General features: G+C 67.0%; 2 protein-coding genes across 5 annotated transcripts; one reads left to right on the forward strand and one right to left on the reverse strand.

Annotated features, from left to right (window-relative positions):
• The first annotated feature begins 3,028 nt into the window (after positions 1-3,028).
• PKP3 (plakophilin 3) lies at positions 3,029-12,265 on the forward strand. 2 transcript variants are annotated; one of them, XM_049096360.1, is made up of 15 exons: positions 3,029-3,177; positions 3,301-3,400; positions 4,561-4,756; positions 6,350-6,426; positions 6,537-7,156; positions 7,236-7,359; positions 8,906-9,110; positions 9,413-9,587; positions 9,978-10,095; positions 10,167-10,337; positions 10,419-10,604; positions 10,859-11,012; positions 11,223-11,415; positions 11,561-11,648; positions 11,920-12,265. In XM_049096360.1, exons 2-15 carry the CDS (start codon positions 3,383-3,385, stop codon positions 11,953-11,955), a joined length of 2,361 nt encoding a protein of 786 aa, XP_048952317.1. In that variant the 5' UTR covers positions 3,029-3,177; positions 3,301-3,382; the 3' UTR covers positions 11,956-12,265. The 2 variants fall into 2 exon arrangements, with proteins under 2 accessions (XP_048952317.1, XP_025308390.3); XM_025452605.3 differs by lacking the exon at positions 3,301-3,400 and having other exon boundaries at positions 3,060-3,177.
• Positions 12,266-13,081: 816 nt separating this feature from the next.
• SIGIRR (single Ig and TIR domain containing) lies at positions 13,082-17,109 on the reverse strand. 3 transcript variants are annotated; one of them, XM_025452613.3, is made up of 9 exons: positions 16,966-17,109; positions 15,866-16,064; positions 15,329-15,462; positions 15,071-15,223; positions 14,816-14,959; positions 14,315-14,417; positions 14,100-14,250; positions 13,691-13,880; positions 13,082-13,398 (listed from the first exon to the last, which is right to left on the reverse strand). In XM_025452613.3, exons 1-9 carry the CDS (start codon positions 16,970-16,972, stop codon positions 13,235-13,237), a joined length of 1,245 nt encoding a protein of 414 aa, XP_025308398.1. In that variant the 5' UTR covers positions 16,973-17,109; the 3' UTR covers positions 13,082-13,234. The 3 variants fall into 3 exon arrangements, with proteins under 3 accessions (XP_025308398.1, XP_025308399.1, XP_025308397.1); XM_025452614.3 differs by having other exon boundaries at positions 15,071-15,211; positions 15,866-16,067; XM_025452612.3 differs by having other exon boundaries at positions 15,866-16,067.
• Between the last annotated feature and the right edge of the window lie 965 nt (positions 17,110-18,074).

Consider the following 18,074-nt stretch of genomic DNA (forward strand, 5'->3'; position numbering starts at 1 on the left):
CCGCCTTCAGCCCAGGGTGTGATCCTGGAGACCCCAGGATGGAGTCCCACTTCGGGCTCCCTGCACGGAGCCTGCTTCTCCCTCTGCCCGTGTCTCTGCCTCTCTCTCTGTGTCTCTGTCTGTCTCTCATGAATAAATAAATAAAATCTTTAAAAATAAAAAAATTTAAAAAATGGTCCCGAGACCTTAATGGGCACCTCACTGAACAGGATGCACAGATGGCAAACAAGCACATGCAAAGTTGCTCCACATACGACCCACGAGGGAAATGAGAGCATCAAGACACCGATCCCTCCGCACGCCTGCTAAACAGCCCGGATCTGGGACATGACGTCACACGCTGACGACACACGGAGCGGCGGCGGGCATGCAGGGTGCGCAGCCGCTTCGGAAGACGCTTGCCGGCTTCTCACAGAACCAAACCACTTCTTCCCGGAATCCAGCACTCACGCTCCTGGATAGTTACCCCGATGAGGTGAAAACTTGTGTCCGCACAAAACCTGCGCACGGGGGGTCACAGCAGCTTTGCTCATAATTGCCCCAAACTGGAAGCAGCCAGCATGCCCTTCAGTCGGCGATGGTAACCTGCGGTTCTGTGCAGACCACAGAATGGTATTCGGCACCCACAGCAGAACACACACACACACACGCACACACACCCCTAAATGCTTATCGCCAAGTGAAAGAAGCCGCTCTGAAGAGGTTGCGTGCTGTGTGGCTCCATCCAGGACGTTCTCGTAAAGGCAAACCTACAAGACCAGACAAAGGCCAGTGGGAACCAGGGGTCAGGCAAGACTGGGGGTGGAGAGGCAGGCGGAGGGCTTCAGGGCAGGGAAGCCGCTCCGTGCCATACTCTGGCACATCCGTGTCATCACCTGTGAGCCCAGGCCCACGGCGCACAGCCCCACCCCCAGCCTGAGGCACACCGTGGGCGTGGTGGGGCCTGTGGGGCTGTGCAGGCTCGCTGAGCAACCCGCCAGGTGGGAGATGCCGGGGCGGGGGCGGGGGCAGGGGTAGGGGCTGGGGCAGGGGCTGGGGCAGGCACAGGGGCAGGGGGCAGGGGCAGGGGGCGGGGGCGGGGGAGGGGAAGTTTCTGCACCTGCCTCTTGGTTTTGCTGTAGACCTAAAACTGCTCTGAAAATTAAGTCTGCTTTAAAAATCAACATTAAGGGACTCCAGGGCGGCTCAGCGTGGAGCATCCGCCTTCGGCCCAGGGCGTGGCCCCGGGGTCCCAGGATCCAGTCCCACATCGGGCTCCCTGCAGGGAGCCTGCTTCTCCCTCTGCCTGTGTCTCTGCGTCTCTCTGCGTCTCTCAGAACAAATAAAATCTTTAAAAAATAATTTTAAAAAATCAACAATAAAAACAAAGAAAATCAAACTCTGACAACACTCGGAGAGCAAATGGAAGAGAAAAAGGAAACCGTTACAGGAATAAAGGCCACCTTAGGAATTTCAGAAGCTAAGAGCAGCTGCCACTTTGAAAGCCCAGCGAGGAAGCCAAGTCGTGGACCCGGAGGAAATGGAATGGGGAGGATGGAGCTGCCCGCGGTTCCTGGGAAGACAGGACGTGGGACAAGACGAGAGACACGGGTGAAGGGTTGAGCAGGGGGAGACCCTCCCGGAGCAGACACAGACAGGCCACCATCTGGCGCTCGGGTGCCCACCCGCCGAGCACCGGCGCACCGAGTCGGGGGCAGCGGGGTGGCCGCAGGGGTCAGGTCAGCGCCCTGGTCACACCGCCTTCCCCTGCGGCACCCAGTGCGCACAGGTCCTGGAGCAGGTGGGCGGCCCGTGGGGGTGCACGCGAGGTGCCGGGGCCGCGGGGCACCTATGCACTCAGCCCAGGCGCAGGAAGGAGGTGGGGGCGCGGCGGGTGCCAGGTCCCAAGAGTGCCACACGGGATCCCCGGGGGCTGGGCGTGGGGGCCACCGGCCCACAGGCTCAGGCAGTGGCGCCGCGGCGGGTCCAGGATGGACTGTGGAGGAGTCCAGGCCGTGGGAGGCTGGGAGGTGCAGGCGGGACACAGCCAGAGGAGGTGGGCGGGCGCCGGGGGGGGCCCTCTGTGGGCTTGCCCCCTCATGGCCACCTGCAGGCCCCACCCCCCGGGCTGTAACGTCTTGGCGCTTTCCTGTCTCCTGCTCCTTAGGCCCCAGCGCCCAGCTCCCGGACCCTGAGGCCAGGTGAGGGGTCCTCCCTCCATTCCAGGTCTTCGTCCCTCGCCCACCTTCAGAGACCTTTCTGGGAGCGGGATCCCCAGGGGCTGGCGGGCGGGCGACCTCCCAGGATCCAGGTCCCCTGGCCCAGGCGGGTAGAGGAGTGCGAAGTCCCGGCCCCCCCGCTAGGAGCCGATCTCGGGCCCTGGCCCTGCCACATAGACGGCTCCGCTCTCTGCCTTCTTCCTTCCCTGGTGGATCTTCCTTGGTCACAGACCCACCTCCTCCAGGAAGCCCTCCTCAAGCCTAAGCGTGAATTCTCCTGCGCCCCCTCCCCAAGCACTGGCTCCAGGGAAAGAGAGCTCTGGGGCGGACAGAAGGCGGGCGGCCGGGGCCACGGGGCTCCCAGCCTGGGGCTGAGTGGTGGTAGCAGGTCCAGGCCAGGACCAGAGCCCCCCGCCCTGCAGGGGTCAGAAGGAGTGCACCCAAGACCCGAGGATTTCAGAAACAGGGAGCTGCAGAGGTCAGAGGTCAGGGAGGCCCCACTCAGCTTTGGGGCAGGGAAGGCCGCCTGGCCGTGCCCCCCAGCACGGCTCCTCCATCCTCTGTGGCTCCGGCCTGCCGCCCGGGGCCGCCCCGCAAGCCCTTTGAGACCCCACCTGCGGCCTGGAGGCTGCCAGGCCTGGCCTCTGCGGGGCCCCAGTGGGCCCGGGGAGCCCCCAGATGCAGGGCGGGCCCCAGCCCCGTGCCAGGCGTGTGCCTCGAGGTGCACTCGGCGCCGCACAAACTTGTCTCCCAGGATTTTTCCACACAAAACACGTCTCCCAGGAAAGCAACCGGTCTGATGAGCTGGGCGTGCAGGCGTTCCCACCCCGCCCTCCAGGGCCCCCACAGGACCATCCTGCAGTGAGAGGCCGCCCCTGTCGGACGCGCTGGGCCTGGGATGGAGACCGGGACCCCTTGGCCCACAGCCGTGGCCTCCGGGACGAGCCACGGGGCCAGCAGCATCCGGACCACCGGCACGGTAGGTCTCCCACCTGCACACCACCATCCCCCGGCCCAGAAGCCCCACCCCCAGCCTCACCTCGGCCTTCTTGGGGACCCTCCCCTCCCCTCCATCCTAACCCACCTGGCCCTTCCTCTCCAGCGCTGACCACTCCTAGGACCCCCAAGCACCATTCCCACCAGGGACCACATCTCCTGAAAAGGCCCATCATGGATTAAGGCAAATGTCGTCAGGGCCCAGGGTAAGGGCCTCCCGCAGAGAGAGTGGGCCCCACAGGGACTTCTCGGGAGGCCCAGGAGGTACCTGAGGTCACCCACCCCCACCCTGCCACCCCTCCAGCACTGGGCGGCTCAGCCCCCACCCCCCTCGTCCACCAGGGCCCCATGCTGGGCTCAGTCCAGGCCTACCCAGGACGCCCGGCAGGTGCTGGTCCAGCTGGGTGGGAGCACGCAGGGAAACCTGGGGGCAAGCCCCGCCAAGCCTGGCCCCGCTCCCCACCCCCGGGGCCGACCCCTCACCCCTCTCTGGCAGGCCCCTGGGTTCTTCCTCCCCCAACACACAGCCCAGCTCCCGCACCCCCAGACCGGGCGGGAGGCTCCTCTGAGTCAGTGCCCTGCAGCAGTCCTGTGGAGCTGAGCCCCAACTCGAGCTGAGCCCTGACTCATGTGTAGGGAATGGCCTTGTGCTGCATGGCCGGGGGGCAGGAGCCGGGAGGGTGCCAGAGAGGCCCGAGCCAGCGCTTTGGAGGCCTCTGCAGAAGCTGGGGGTCGGGCCAACTGCTGGAGTCCACAGGCCGGAGACCTGGAGGGTCATGAGCCCGGGGCTGTGCCAGCCTAACCGTGTGCTTCTGGGGTCTCTTGGGCATGGGGTGAAGGTCCACAGGGCCCTCCTCTACCCCAAAACTCCACCCAACCCCCACCCTGAGCGCCACCCCGGGACCCTTGTGCCCCTGATGCCGACCCCTGCCTCGCTCAGGACTGGCCCCAGACCCCCTCCCCTCCGGACTCCCGGAGGTGCCAGAGGCTCCCCAGGGGCCTGGCCTGGGCCTTCCCAGGATCGGGAGGGCACCTGCCCCAAGGGCCCGGACCCCTGCGGCTCTGTCCCAGGATGTGGGGAAGGAATGGGAGGGAGGACAGTGACGTGGGCCTGTTCTTCCGCCCAAATTCCACCTTAAGCAAGCGGTGGCCCCTCCCTCTCACCTGGCCCAGGTGTCCCCGCCCCTGCCGCGCCGGGGCTGGGCCGCGTCTGTCTCCGGCGGCTCTGGGCGAGGCCAGTGGGGAGGGGACTCCGACAGGCCGGTTGGTGAAGACGCTTCAGGCCCAGGAGGCCCCGGCGGCCCCGCGGACCCAGGGCGCACCTGCCGCCATGCAGGACGGTAACTTCCTGCTGTCGGCCCTGCAGCCCGAGGCCGGCGTGTGCTCCCTGGCGCTGCCCTCCGACCTGCAGCTGGACCGGCGCGGCGCCCCGGGGCCCGAGGCTGAGCGGCTGCGCGCCGCCCGAGTCCAGGAGCAGGTCCGGGCCCGCCTCCTGCAGCTGGGCCAGCAGGGCCGCCACAACGGGGCCGCGGAGCCCGAGGGGGCCCCCGAGGCGCCCAGAGGTAAGCGGACGCCCGGGGTGGGCACCGGGCGGTGGGCACGGCTGCGAGGGGCCGCGGCGGGTGTGGCGGCGCGAGGGCCAGAGGCCGCAGGGCTGGCGCCGGGGCTCAGCGCCCTGACTCACAGAGGCCTCGCCCTGAGTCACCGCCCCGCCCCACCGGGTGTGGGAGCAGCCCTGGGCGCGGCCTCCCAGCAGCGGGGACCCCGGGCCCCCCGGCAAGCCCGCCCGGAGCGCCACCGGCACATGGCAGGCCCGCCAGGCCTCGCTGCCAGCCAACCCGGGACACGCGCGTCAGGGCCGCGTAGCGCGGCTCTCACACGGCCTCAGAGGCGCGACACACACGTCCATCCACGGGGACGCGGACACCCAGACTCGGGAAGCACACAGACCTGGGAGGGGGCGGGTCCGGGACACCTGGACCAGGGACACCTGGACGTGACCCAGATGCTCTCGATGGGAACGCAGGAGGGGGTGCTCCTCAGTGCCAGGCAGGCCGCGTGGGTGCGCGGGGTGGGCGGACGCGCGTTAAGGGGCCTCCCACACGGCGCGCTCGGGCAGCTGTTCTGGAGACACCGTCTCTACCTTTGCCAAACTGCAGCGACAGTGACAGAGGGTAGATGGTGAGACGCACGTCCCAGGAGGTCGGGAGCCCGGCCCCGGCGCTCCGTGCTTTTCCCACCACCTCTGGAGGGTCCCTTCCCACACAGCGTCAGGGTGCTGGCCAGCTGGGGGCAGGGTCACCCGAGCAGCCGGGGTTCCCGGGCCCCCCCACACCCCAGCCTGGGCCCCAGCCTTCTGTCGGCTAAGTAGTCGGGTGCCCAGGGGTCATGGGGTGGAGGAGGGAGGAGGGAAGGGTTAATTACCACCCTGGCTACCCTACCAATTAGGGGGGGAGTATAATTTGGAGGTGGGAGTAAGGTCCCCCCAGGCTGAGGTTCACCAGCGTCAAAGGGTTAATAGCCCCTGCCCAGAAGCCTCATTAACCTGGGCGGGTCTGGGGAGCGCACTGGGAGGGGAGCCCCCCGAGGCCGGCTCCACAGCCTGAGGCCCTCCAGGAGGTCACCCCGAATGGCAGGGGGACGCGCGACCCCAGCAGGGACCCTACGGGGCGGATCTGCCCTCTGTCCAGAGACCCTGGAGCCCACCCAACCCCGTGCTGTGTCCGCCTGATTTTCTACCCCAGCAGCCACCCACCTGTCCACCGCCCCTCTCTCCTCCCTGTCGCCCCTCCCCCCTTCCCCCACTGCCCACCCCGTCTGTCTGTCCACTCACCACAGTCAGGCTGGCGCCAGCACCCCCAGCTTCCAAGCAGCCGGAGGGGCAGGCGTGGCTCCTCCAGGTGGGAGAGGGACACTCCTGTGTGTCCGCAGCCCAGGCCGGAGCGCACAGGAGGTCAGCGTGGCTTCCTGAAGGCGGGGGCCGGGAGTGCGCGCTGGCCGGCCCGGAGAGCTGACGCTGTCCCTGGCACACTTCCCAGGCAACCAGGCAGCCGGGGGGGTCCAGCTGGTCGGGAGGGGGCTCCGGAGAGGTCCGGCCAAGGCTGAGGCTGGAGGAGGCCCTCCGGCTCAGCCCCGACACGCCGTCCCGTCGGCAGGCCCGGCCCGCGGTCACTACCACACCCTGCAGGCTGGCTTCAGCTCCCGCTCCCAGGGCCTCGGAGGGGACCCCTCGGTGAGTGACGCTCTCTCCATCCTCAGGGGTCTCTGGGGGACGAGGGTGGCTCCAGGGTCGGGCGGGAGCAGGGCGCCCCGACGCCCCCTCACTGCCGACCCCCCCCACAGACTTTCTGGCCCATCGCCAAGCCCACCTACAGCCCTGCCTCCTGGTCGTCCCGCTCGGCCGTGGATCTGAGCTGCAGCCGCAGGCTGAGCTCTGCCCACAACGGCGGCAGCACCCTCGGGGGTGCGGGGTACGGGGGCCCCCAGCCTGCGGCGCCTGCCCGGCCCGTATCCTTCCACGAGCGCGCCGGGCCGGGTGGCCGGGCCGACTACGACACCCTGTCCCTGCGCTCACTGCGGCTGGGGGCCGCAGGCCTGGACGACCGCTACAGCGTCGTGTCCGAGCAGCTGGAGCCCCCGGCCGCCTCCGCCTACAGGGCCCTCGCCTACGAGCGCCAGGCCGCCTGCGGCCGCATGCAAGGCCCCGACTGGCCGGACGCCAGCGAGGGGCCGCCCGGCCGCCCCATCCGCGCACCGGCCATGCGGACCCTGCAGCGGTTCCAGAGCAGCCACCGCAGCCGTGGCACAGCCGGGGTGGCGCCAGGGGCGGCCCTGGAGCCTGTGGCCCGAGCACCCTCCGTGCGCAGCCTCAGCCTGAGTCTGGCCGACTCTGGCCACCTGCCGGATGTGCGAGGACTGGACAGCTACGGCGGCCACCGCAGCCTGCAGAGGCTCAGCAGCGGGTGAGCGGGCCGGCTTGGGAGGGACCGTGCCCGGCCTGGCCCCCCGGGCCCCCGCTGACCCCCACCCCCACCTCCCTAGATTTGATGACATCGACCTGCCCTCAGCGGTCAAGTACCTCATGGCCTCGGACCCCAACCTCCAGGTGCTGGGCGCAGCCTATATCCAACACAAATGCTACAGCGACGCAGCGGCCAAGAAGCAGGTGACGGCCCCCTTGCCGACCCCTCCCCGCCCCCGCAGCTGTCAGGCTTCTGCAGACGCGTGTTGACATGTGCAAGTGTGTGCAGGGGCACAGACATGTGCAGAGATGGACATGCAGACCCCTCCCCAGGTCCCCGAGCACCTCTCACCCGCCCCCACGCTGACTGGGCACACGCCGGGTGGACTCCCCGGCAGACAGCGGGGAGGAGCGTGTGACGTGCATACACACAGCACCCCTGCTCACTCTGCACGTGTCCATGCCCCTACACATACCTACACACCCCTACACACCTCTGCACATGTCCGTGCCCCTGCACATGCCTGCACACGCCTGCACACCTCAGCACGTGTCCATGCCCCTGTACACGCCTGCACACCCCTGCATGTGTCTGTGCCCTTGCACATGTCTGTACACTTTTGCACATGCCTGTACACCTCTGCACATCCGTGCCCCTGCACACATCTGTACACCTCTGCACATGCCTGCACATGCCTATACATCTCTGCACACCTCTGCATGTGTCTGTGCGTCTGTACACGTCTGCACACGCCTGGACACCTCTGCACGTGTCCACCCCCCTGCACACGTCTGTACACCTCTGCACATGCCTGCACACCTCTGCATGTATCTGTGCTCCTGCACACGTCTGTACAACTCTGTCCATGCCTGCACATGTTTGTACACCTCTGCACGTGTCTGTGCCTTTGCACACATCTGCACACGCCTTCTGCATGTGTCTGTGCCCTTGCACACGCCTGCACACCCCTGCATGTCTGTGCCCCTGCACACGCCTGCACACCCCTGCACACTTCTGCACGTGTCTGTGCCCTTGCACATGCCTGCACACCTCTGCATGTGTCTGTGCCCTTGCACATGTCTGTACACCTCTGCACACGCCTGTACACCTCTGCACATGCCAGCACATGCTTGTACACCTCTGCACGTGTCCACTCCCCTGCACACGTCTGGACACCTCTGCACACGCCTGCACATGCCTATACATCTCTGCACACCTCTGCACGTGTTTGTGCGTCTGTACACCTCTGCACACGCCTGCATACCTCTGCACGTGTCCACCCCCCTGCACACGTCTGGACACCTCTGCACATGCCTGCACACCTCTGCATGTGTCTATGCTCCTGCACAGTCTGTACACCTCTGCACATGCCTGTACACTTCTGCATGTCTGTGCCCCTGCACACATCTGTACAACTCTGCACATGCCTGCACATGCTTGTACACCTCTGCACGTGTCTGTGCCTTTGCACACGTCTGTATACCTCTGCACATGCCTACACACGCCTTCTGCATGTGTCTGTGCCCTTGCACACGTCTGTACACCTCTGCACACACCTGTCCACCTCTGCACATGTCTGTGCCCCTGCACACGCTTGCACATGTCAACACGCGTCTGCAGAAGCCTGCACACACGTACACACCTGCGTCTGTCTCCATCACCAGCACCGCCCTCATGTCCTCGCGTATGTCTACATACGCCCGTGCGACATGCACACGTGTGCTGACAGCCACGCGGCTGTGTGTGCAGGCCCGCAGCCTTCAGGCTGTGCCCCGGCTGGTGAAGCTCTTCAACCACGCCAACCAGGAGGTGCAGCGCCACGCCACAGGCGCCATGCGCAACCTCATCTATGACAACGCAGACAACAAGCTGGCCCTGGTGGAGGAGAACGGCATCTTCGAGCTGCTGCGGACGCTGCGCGAGCAGGACGATGAGCTGCGCAAGAACGTCACAGGTGGGCCTGCCCGCCCACAGCCCCGGGCCAACGCCGCTGCCCCCTGCCTTTCTGCCCCGTCCTCTCTTCCTCGTCCCCACACCCCCTCGACCCCCACTCCTCTTTGGCACATCCCTGCCCCCGAGTGTTGTGCTCTCCATGGTGTCACCGCCCCACGACCTGCAGGTCCCACGTAGGCTTTCTCATGGGGCTGTTGGGTGAAGCTCCCAAGGCCAGCGGGAGCGTCGGCCCCAGTCCCCCTGGAGGGCCGGGCGGGGCCCAGCAGGCTGTCGCTGACCACGGCTGCGGCACCCCCGCCGCAGGCATCCTGTGGAATCTGTCCTCCAGCGACCATCTCAAGGACCGCCTGGCCCGGGACACCCTGGAGCAGCTCACGGACCTGGTGCTGAGCCCCCTCTCAGGGGCCGGGGGGCCACCCCTCATCCAACAGAACGCTTCTGAGGCCGAAATCTTCTATAATGCCACCGGGTTCCTCAGGTGGGCCGGGGAGGGGACGGTGAGCGGGTACAGGCCGTGCTGGCAGCCAGGGGCAGAGGGCTGGGTGCCTGGAGCAGGGACCCTCGGCTCTGAGGTCGGGATGGTCGGGCGGAGCTGGCCAGGGGCTGGCGAAACGAGGCACAGGTGCCGACACAGGCGGGACGGGAAGCTGACAGTGGCTGGCGTGTCAGGTGTCGAAGCTCTGGGGGCTGCGGGCTCATCTGACCCTATAACCCCACTCTGGACACTCGGACGGGCGACTGGGCGATGGGCACACAGAGGCACCAGGGCCAGCAGCGCCCGCTCAGGGGACGGAGGGGGCCTTGGGCCCAGGGGCACAGCCCTTGGTCGGTTCCCGCTGGGGGGCCTCTGACCTTCCTCCGCCTGCAGGAACCTCAGTTCGGCTTCCCAGGCTACTCGCCAGAAGATGCGCGAGTGCCACGGGCTCGTGGATGCCCTGGTCACCTACATCAACCACGCCCTGGACGTGGGCAAGTGTGAGGACAAGGTGAGAGGCGGCCGCGGCCTCAGGGCCCGGGGGGCTCCCAGCCCACTCTGACCAGGGTCTGCCCTCTGCAGAGCGTGGAGAACGCCGTGTGCGTGCTGCGGAACCTGTCCTACCGACTGTACGACGAGATGCCGCCCTCGGCCCTGCAGCGGCTGGAGGGCAGGGGCCGCAGGGACGTGGCGGGGGCGCCCCCCGGCGAGGTGGTGGGCTGCTTCACGCCTCAGAGCCGGCGGCTGCGAGAGGTGGGCACGGGCGGGGCCGCGGGGAAGGGGAGGGGAGCGGGGCCTGGGCCCGCCCGGCTGACCCTCCGCGCCTGCCCCCAGCTGCCCCTCACGGCCGACGCGCTCACCTTCGCCGAGGTGTCTAAGGACCCCAAGGGTCTCGAGTGGCTGTGGAGCCCCCAGATCGTGGGGCTGTACAACCGGCTGCTGCAGCGCTGCGAGCTCAACCCGCACACGACCGAGGCGGCCGCGGGGGCGCTGCAGAACATCACCGCAGGCGACCGCCGGGTGAGGGGCGCCGAGCAGGGATGGCAGGGGGTCTCGGGGGTTGGCAGGAGCCGAGACACCAGCGGGAGGGACAGGATGTGCGGCCGGAGGAACAGGGCGGGGGGCAGCCCGCAGAGGCGCGGCCGAGGATTCGGGTACACACTGGCCGTAGGCGCAGGCCGAGCCAGGTCACGCGGGGAGGCTCCGCGGGGGACAGAGGGACGGACAAGAGCCGGCCTGGCCGGCCGCCCTCACTGCTGCCCTTGCACCCGCAGTGGGCGGGCGTGCTGAGCCGCCTGGCCCTGGAGCAGGAGCGCATCCTGAACCCGCTGCTCGACAGGGTTCGCACCGCCGACCACCACCAGCTGCGCTCGCTGACCGGCCTCATCCGAAACCTGTCTCGGAACGCCAGAAACAAGGACGAGATGTGTGAGTGGGGCCGGCGCCCAATCTGCCCTCACCCTGCCCGCCCTGCCCTCACCCTGCCGGGTCACAGGCTCACGCCTGCACTTCCTGGGCTGGCCTCTGGGAGGCGGCGGCGCTGGGGAAGCCGTGGGGGGTGGGGGGGACCGGAGCGCTAAGGCGGCCAGGAGTGCAGGTGGAGGCTGGCTTCCCGACCTCCCGACCTCCTCCCGGCAGCCACCAAGGTGGTGAGTCACCTGATTGAGAAGCTTCCTGGCAGCGTGGGCGAGAAGTGTCCGCCGGCCGACGTGCTGGTCAACATCATAGCTGTGCTGAACAACCTGGTGGTGGCCAGTCCCATCGCCGCCCGGGACTTGCTCTACTTCGACGGGCTCCGAAAGCTGGTCTTCATCAAGAAGAAGTGGGACAGGTGAGCCCCCCACCATCCATACCTGCCTCATGGCTGGCACGTCCCCCCACCGTCTGCACCTGCCTCGTGGCTGTCCCGTCCCCCCACCGTCCACACCTCCCTCGTGGCCGCCTGTCCCCTGCTGACTCCTTTCCCCCCCACCAAGCCCCGACAGTGAGAAGTCCTCCAGAGCGGCCTCCAGCCTCCTCGCCAACCTGTGGCAGTACAGCAAGCTCCACCGGGACTTCCGGGCGGTATGTCCCAGCGATCCAGGGCAGGCAGGGCCACCGGTGTTGGACCTGGGAGCAGGACCTGGGTGCAGAACACTGGGGTGAGGGGGAGCTGAGCAGGAGGGGGTGGACACGGGAAGTCCTGCGGAACACGCAGACTCAGGAAGTGGGCAACACAGGACACCAGAGACCCAGAGAGAGGGGTCCAGGCCCAGCGGACCAGGAAGGGTGGGGCCTGGGGAGAGCAGGGCCCAGCAGGCAGGCACCCTCACTCTGGGCCTCCTCTCCACTGCAGAAGGGATATCGGAAGGAGGACTTCCTGGGCCCATAGCGAGGCCTTCCTGGAGGAGGAGGATGCAATGTAGCCCGGCCTACAGGAGACAGGCTCAGCTCCGCACTGCTCGCTGGCCAGCCCAGCGGAGGAGGCTGACGGCCTGGGGCCTCTCGCTGGAGCCCCGTGTGCAACTCTGAAGGGCCCAGGACACCAGGGAGGGGCTGGGGGCTGGTTGTAGGGACTTGGCTTCTATAGGGCAGGGGGTAGGGCAGGGCTTGAGGCTGCTCTGGTGCATGGGGTGGTGACCAGGTCATAGGGGCAGAGGTGGGAGCTGCCAGTGCTGGGAATAAAGGTGGCCATGAACACAGCCCTGCAGTTTTCTTCAGCGGGCCCGACCCAGGGACACAGCAGCGTCCCTGAGCACAACCAGGCCTGACCCTGGGGATACTCACCCCCTGAGCACCCCCAGAAGCTTCTCCAGGTCAGGATGCCCAGGACAAGGAGGAGAGAGCATCCAGCGGGGAATGCTGGCAAGAACGGAGGCAATGGGGCAGACAGCAGGGTGAGCCTTGATGCCAGCCGAGGCCCAGTCACAGCAGAGCTGGGGACTTTGTGCAGAGAGGGCCGACCGGTCCCTGCAGAGCCACGAGCTCCCCAGGCTGCCCTGCTGCCCCGTTGCGCTGTACTCATGTGGCCCAGCACCTCCCTCCGCCCTGCCTCACTGGGCCTGGGGTCCTGGCTGGGGAGTCACTCTGTCCAGCTGAGTCCCGGGATCCCATCTCGCCAAACCAGGCCATTTGGTGGAGAAGCTCCCACTCCTATTTTTACAAGCAGAGGCTTCTTCCTTAAAGCTCAGAGCCTGAAGACCAAGGGGCGTGCCCACCACCACCCCACCACCCTGCCACCCCGGGGACGTGGCTGGATCAGAACGGGGCTGGGGGCGCTCAGACCCCCAAGCAGACAGACCCAAAGAGGCTACTACAAGAGATGTCCCTGAGCTGGCTCAGGCTGGAAGATGGAAGTTAGGACTGCATGGACGACCAGATTTGTGACCAAGGGGACATGGGCATGAGAGAGGGGAGGGGCCGAGGGCCACGGACAGCCTGAGACAGAAGTGAGGGGTGCCCCGCCCAGGGGCTGCATACCCTCTTCCTGCCCCGGAGAGGAGAGGCTGAGGCCCAGGCAGGATCTAAAAGGACTTTATTGTCTGGAGGCACAGTGGAGCAGCTCCCCTTCCCTGAGTGTCTCAGGGCTGGTGGTCCTGCTAAGAGGAGAGAAACCCCACCCACCCCGCACCCAGCTGTCCTTGAGATCTTGCTGTTCCGGCCGGCGGGGGCTACACATCCTCCTCAGACACCAGGCAGTAGAAGTCTGTGCGGGCGCTGTAGTTGCGGGAGCCGAGGTCGGAGACGTCCACCTCGCTGCCCCGGCCCTCTCCAAGCGAAACCCCACTTGCATGCGGTGGAGCTAATGGCTCCCCAAAGATAGGCCCTCGGACACCTGGGGAGAAGGGCCAGGCCTGAGGCTGTGCTGCCCACAGCCATGGGTCCCTCCCTGCTCGCCCTCTTGCATGGTGGCGTCTGAGGTCCTGGACGTTCCCAGGCTGGCCTTGGGCCCAAGCGCCTCCAGGACAGAGGGTGTGCTGGGGAGCCAGGCCCACCTCTGGGCTGCAGGGAGGAGTCCCCTCCACCTGGACCCCCCTCTGCCTCTGGGTTCCTCAGCCCTGCGGACCACCACGCCCCCAGTCCAGGCCAAGCTTCTCAGGGCCAGGGGTGGGGCCAGGTGAACATACCCAAGTCCCCCTCGGGGTCAGGGTCCAGCTCCAGGTGCAGGGTCCGACCCGCTGGGAGGTGGCCTTGTACAATAAGCATGGGGTCCTTGTCATCCTGCAGCCGGGTCTGGGGGTCTCCCTCCGTTGCTCTGTACCGCACCTTTCGCGGGAGCGCCAGCTGTAGCTCTTTCCAAAAATCTGAAGAAGGCGCCTGGGGGCCAGGATGGAGCCGTTGGCCTGGCCACCCTGGCCTCAAAGAGCACCCCTGCAGGCACGTGCTCACCGGGCTCCAGGGACCTCAAAGGAAGCCCTTCCCCCGGGTGCAGGCCACAGAGCCCTCACCCACGGGGCCCGGGCCCACGGAGGAGCCCCTCTCCGGAGCCGAGTACCACCCATCCGTATTTCGGGGGCCCCCCACCCCTCTCCGCACCACGGAGCCGGGCCTCCAGAGCAGGAGAGTAACCAGGTGGCGGTGCTGGCGCAGCAGGTGGAGCGCGGGGTGCATGGGGTCGCGCCTTTGGCCCTCGAAGGTGATGAAGATGGGTCTGCGCGTGAGCTCCAGCAGCCGGCACAGGCCCTCCCTGCGGGGGCGGGACCGTCAGGGGGGCGCGGCCGCGGGCCCACCCACCCCGGCGCGGGACCCACCGGAAGCTGTGGCTGCACCAGGCCCTGCCCAGGAAGGCTTCCGACAGCACCACGATGAGGCGCCGGCAGCGGCTCAGGTTCACCAGGAGGTCCGCGGAAGGCTCTGCGGGAACCGGGCGTCGGCGGGGCCGCGGAGGGCGGGGCGGGGCCTGGGCGGGGCCTGGGCGGGGGGCGGGGGGCGGGGCCCGGAGCGAGACGGGGGCGGGGCCTGGGTGGGGGCGGGGCCGCGGAGGGCGGGGCGGGGTCTGGGTGGGGGCGGGGCCGAGGAGGGCGGGGCCGGGCCTGGGTGGGCGCGGAGGCCGGGCCAAGACGGGGCGGGGCTCGGAGCGAGATGGGGCGGGGCCCGGGGCGAGAGTGGGCGGGAGCTTGGGTGGGGGGCGAGGAGGGCGGGGCCAGGGCCTGGGTGGGTGCGGGGGCCGGGGCGAGACGGGGCGGGGCCCGGAGCGAGATGGGGCGGGGCCGAGGGGCGGGGCCCGGGAGCGGGGGCGGGGCCCGCGGTACCCGCGCGCGGCAGGAGGTCGCGGTCGTCCAGGAAGAGCTTGTAGCCCCGACGCCGCTCGAGCTGCGGCTTCAGGATGAAGTTCACGAATTTCCGGTCCTCGGGGCTGTCGCTGTAGGAGACGTAGGCATCGTAGAGCTTCCCGTCTGCGGACGGTGGCGGGTGAGCGCTCGGCCACCGCCGGCTCCTCTGACCCCCCTCCAGCCTGCACGGGACCTGAGCCTAGGGCGGCCCGTAGCCGACGCGGCCCCACGCACCGTTCACCTCCACCTCCCCGTAGGCGTCTTGGTACCAGAGCAGCACATTGAGTCGACACTTCACGTAGAGCAGGGCGGCCAGGAGCAGGGCCAGCAGGACCAGGAGTGAGGCCAGCACCGCAGCCACGTGGCCTGCTGGGCCTGGGGACAGAGCTAGAGCCTGAGTCACTGCTGCCCCCGCCCAGCCTTCTCCAAGCCTCCGAGTTCCCGGTGCCCCTAGGCTCCCCTTCTACCTCCCGCCCAGTGTACCCCACTCACCAGCTCTCCAAAGAGTGAAGGGGGAGGAGCTGACATTCCGGATGGCGCAGGTAAAGGTCCCATAGTCCTCAGCATGGGTCAGGTTGACCCCCAGAACACTGGACACAAGCACCTCTGATAGGTTGTCCTTGACCCTGGGGGGATCAACGCAACCCTGTCACCTGGGGCCTGAGAGCATCAGTGGCTGCCCCTGGGTCCCGCCTGTCCGACTGAACCCCAGAGGCTACAGATGTGGGCCCCGAGCAGTGGGTCCACGAGCTGAGAGACGTGGCCACAACCTGGTGGGGGAGGGTCTGTTTGGGTTTACCGACCCTGATCCGGGGTCTGGGTTTTGGGGGTGAATGCCTAATTCAGGCCATAGGATTGTGCTGGCACAAGGTGCACATCCGAGGGGGCCACCTGTCCCTGCAGTCACTAACCCTTCGTCTGTGCCAAGAGTGGCACTCTTCCCAGGTCCAGGTGGTTATAGAGCAGCATCTAGGTGGCCATGGGTATGACCAGGGTAGTCACCTGACCCTCGACAGTTCTGTCTCTTACCAGGAGTCTTCATGGAGGCTGTAGTGGCTCCCATTGCCCAGCGGCAGCCTGTCTTTCAGCCACTGGACGGAGGGCAGGGGACAGTGGGGCCCAGAAACCACCCAGGCTGTGCAGTTCAGAGCCACTACACTGCCAAGGGCGGGCCCCAGGGCCTGGTTTCCAGTCGGGGAGAGGAAGTCAGGGGCCCTGTCACAGACACCTACTGAGAGAGGACCCAGTGGTTAGCCCTGCCTGGGAGGCCGGGGTCCCACCAACCACAGACGGCCTGTGGGCCAGGAAAAACACAAGATGCTCAGTGGTGTGTGTTGCTTGGTGGCCACATGATGTCCCTGCACAAGGCCCCCGGGGGACACGGCTTGGCACTCAGCAGGTCTCCCGCCAGCAGTGGCTGGGTCTGGGCTGTTCTGCCCGCCGTCCAGGTGGCTGCTCTGTCCTCAGAGGGGACCCCAGAAGGCAGCAGCCAGAGTCATAGCTGAGCCGACCCACCCAGTGGGGCCCACCTGGCTGCCCGTCCCCCAGGACATGAGCCCAGCTCCCACACGTTCTGTGTACGTCTGCTGCCCACGGCTGCAGTGTCCACCCTGTGCGTGGCCAGGCTCCTCGACCTGCCTGGAGGTGCTGTGCGCAGGGAGCAGTGGCAAGCGTGAACTCTGGTGGTTTGGGGGCTCAGGCAATGAGTATGTCAGCACCTTCCTCCTGGGATGGGAGCGCGGGATTGCAGGGCCTGATACTCCTGGCCACCGGCAAGCTTTCTCCCTGAGACCTAAATTTTCTGATTTTTAAATCAGGGTAAAGAGTCCTGGTGACCATAAATCATCTCAGTGGCCCACATCTACCCACCTTGCCCCTGGGGCCCCCCCAGCAGCTCCCACTCCTAGTGTCCCTGGGCTTTACTGACCCCATGACCATGGTCTGGAGGCTCTGGGCCTGTCCTAATCGTGGGGTCATGACCTCGGACTATGTGGGAGGTGCGAGCATAAGCCTTTGTACCCTCGGCTGGAGGCCAGGCTGAGAGCCCAGGCAACCTGGCAGTGTGGAGCCAGCCTGAGGGACAGGAGGTAGGAGTGGGGCCCGTGCCTGTCCCTCTCTGACCCGTCTACCTGCCATGGTCTGGCCGGGGCCTCCTCGAGGCAGGCTGGGCACTGGTGCCACCCCCCGGTTCCACGGGGCTCCTTGGCTGAGCAGACTGGTCCCCCAGGGGGTGGGCAAGACTCACTCTCTGTCTTTGCGGCCGGTCAGTCAGGGCGCCAGGACGGGTCAGAGGCTGCTGCCATCCCAAAGGAGAAAGTTAAACAAGAACAACACGAGTTAACATGTAACTTTGCAGCAGCCACCTCGTGGCTGCTGGTGACACCAGCACAGCGTCACTTGGGGCAGGTTACACGTGGCTGGAGTGGGCAAGGCCCGGGTGGCTGGGAGGGCCTCAGACTGAACCTCACGAGTTCCCGGGTCACCGCAACGGCCCATGGACGGACCAGGGGTGCACAGCCCTGCACCGCTCATGAGGCTGGAGGTGGCTGCGTTCCCACTATGTCCTGGGACAGGGACGTTGCATACCAGGAGGGCCGCTGGGCAGGCCCTGAGGGTCAGAGGTCACGTGAAGCTTGCCCACCAGCAGTAGGTGGTGTAGGTGTGGGCTGCCGGACTCTGAGCCACAGTCCCACTGGAGCGGTTTGTCCCGTGTGCACGTGCGTGTGCGACACAGCATCGCCCGAGGCTGAGCCGGGCCGCAGTCAGCAGCAGGAGCGGGAAGCGGGGGGCCTGCTGGCCTGAGTCTGCGCAGGCCTCGAGCGGCCCACCCCCGCGGGCTCCCACAACGGCGTCCCCCTACCCGTCTGTCATTTCCCAAACCAAAGACTTCTGTCCACTTTGTGGGTGGCCACAGGTGGCCCTTCCACGTCTTCAAGATCAGAAGAGCTTTTACCCCTGGAAAGGCAGCCTCAGGCCTTCCTGGAGGTTAAGGCCAAACTACACAAGCAGGGACAGGTGTCCTCACCCTGCACACCCCCCTGCACACCGTCCCCTGTGTAGCCTGTTTTGCACACCCCATGCACACACAGCCCTCTCTGCGCACACACCTGCCTTAAATTCCTGTCTCAGTCTGTGTGCCGACATGCACACTCCCCCCACCTCCGGCACTCTCCTGGCCTCATGCACACTCGCAACAGCTCCCCCGGGGTGCAGAGCCACGAGCACCTGCACAAAACCT

The sequence above is a fragment of the Canis lupus genome, chromosome 18, assembly GCF_003254725.2.
Source record: "Canis lupus dingo isolate Sandy chromosome 18, ASM325472v2, whole genome shotgun sequence".
In the NCBI taxonomy this organism is placed as follows: Eukaryota; Metazoa; Chordata; class Mammalia; order Carnivora; family Canidae; genus Canis; species Canis lupus.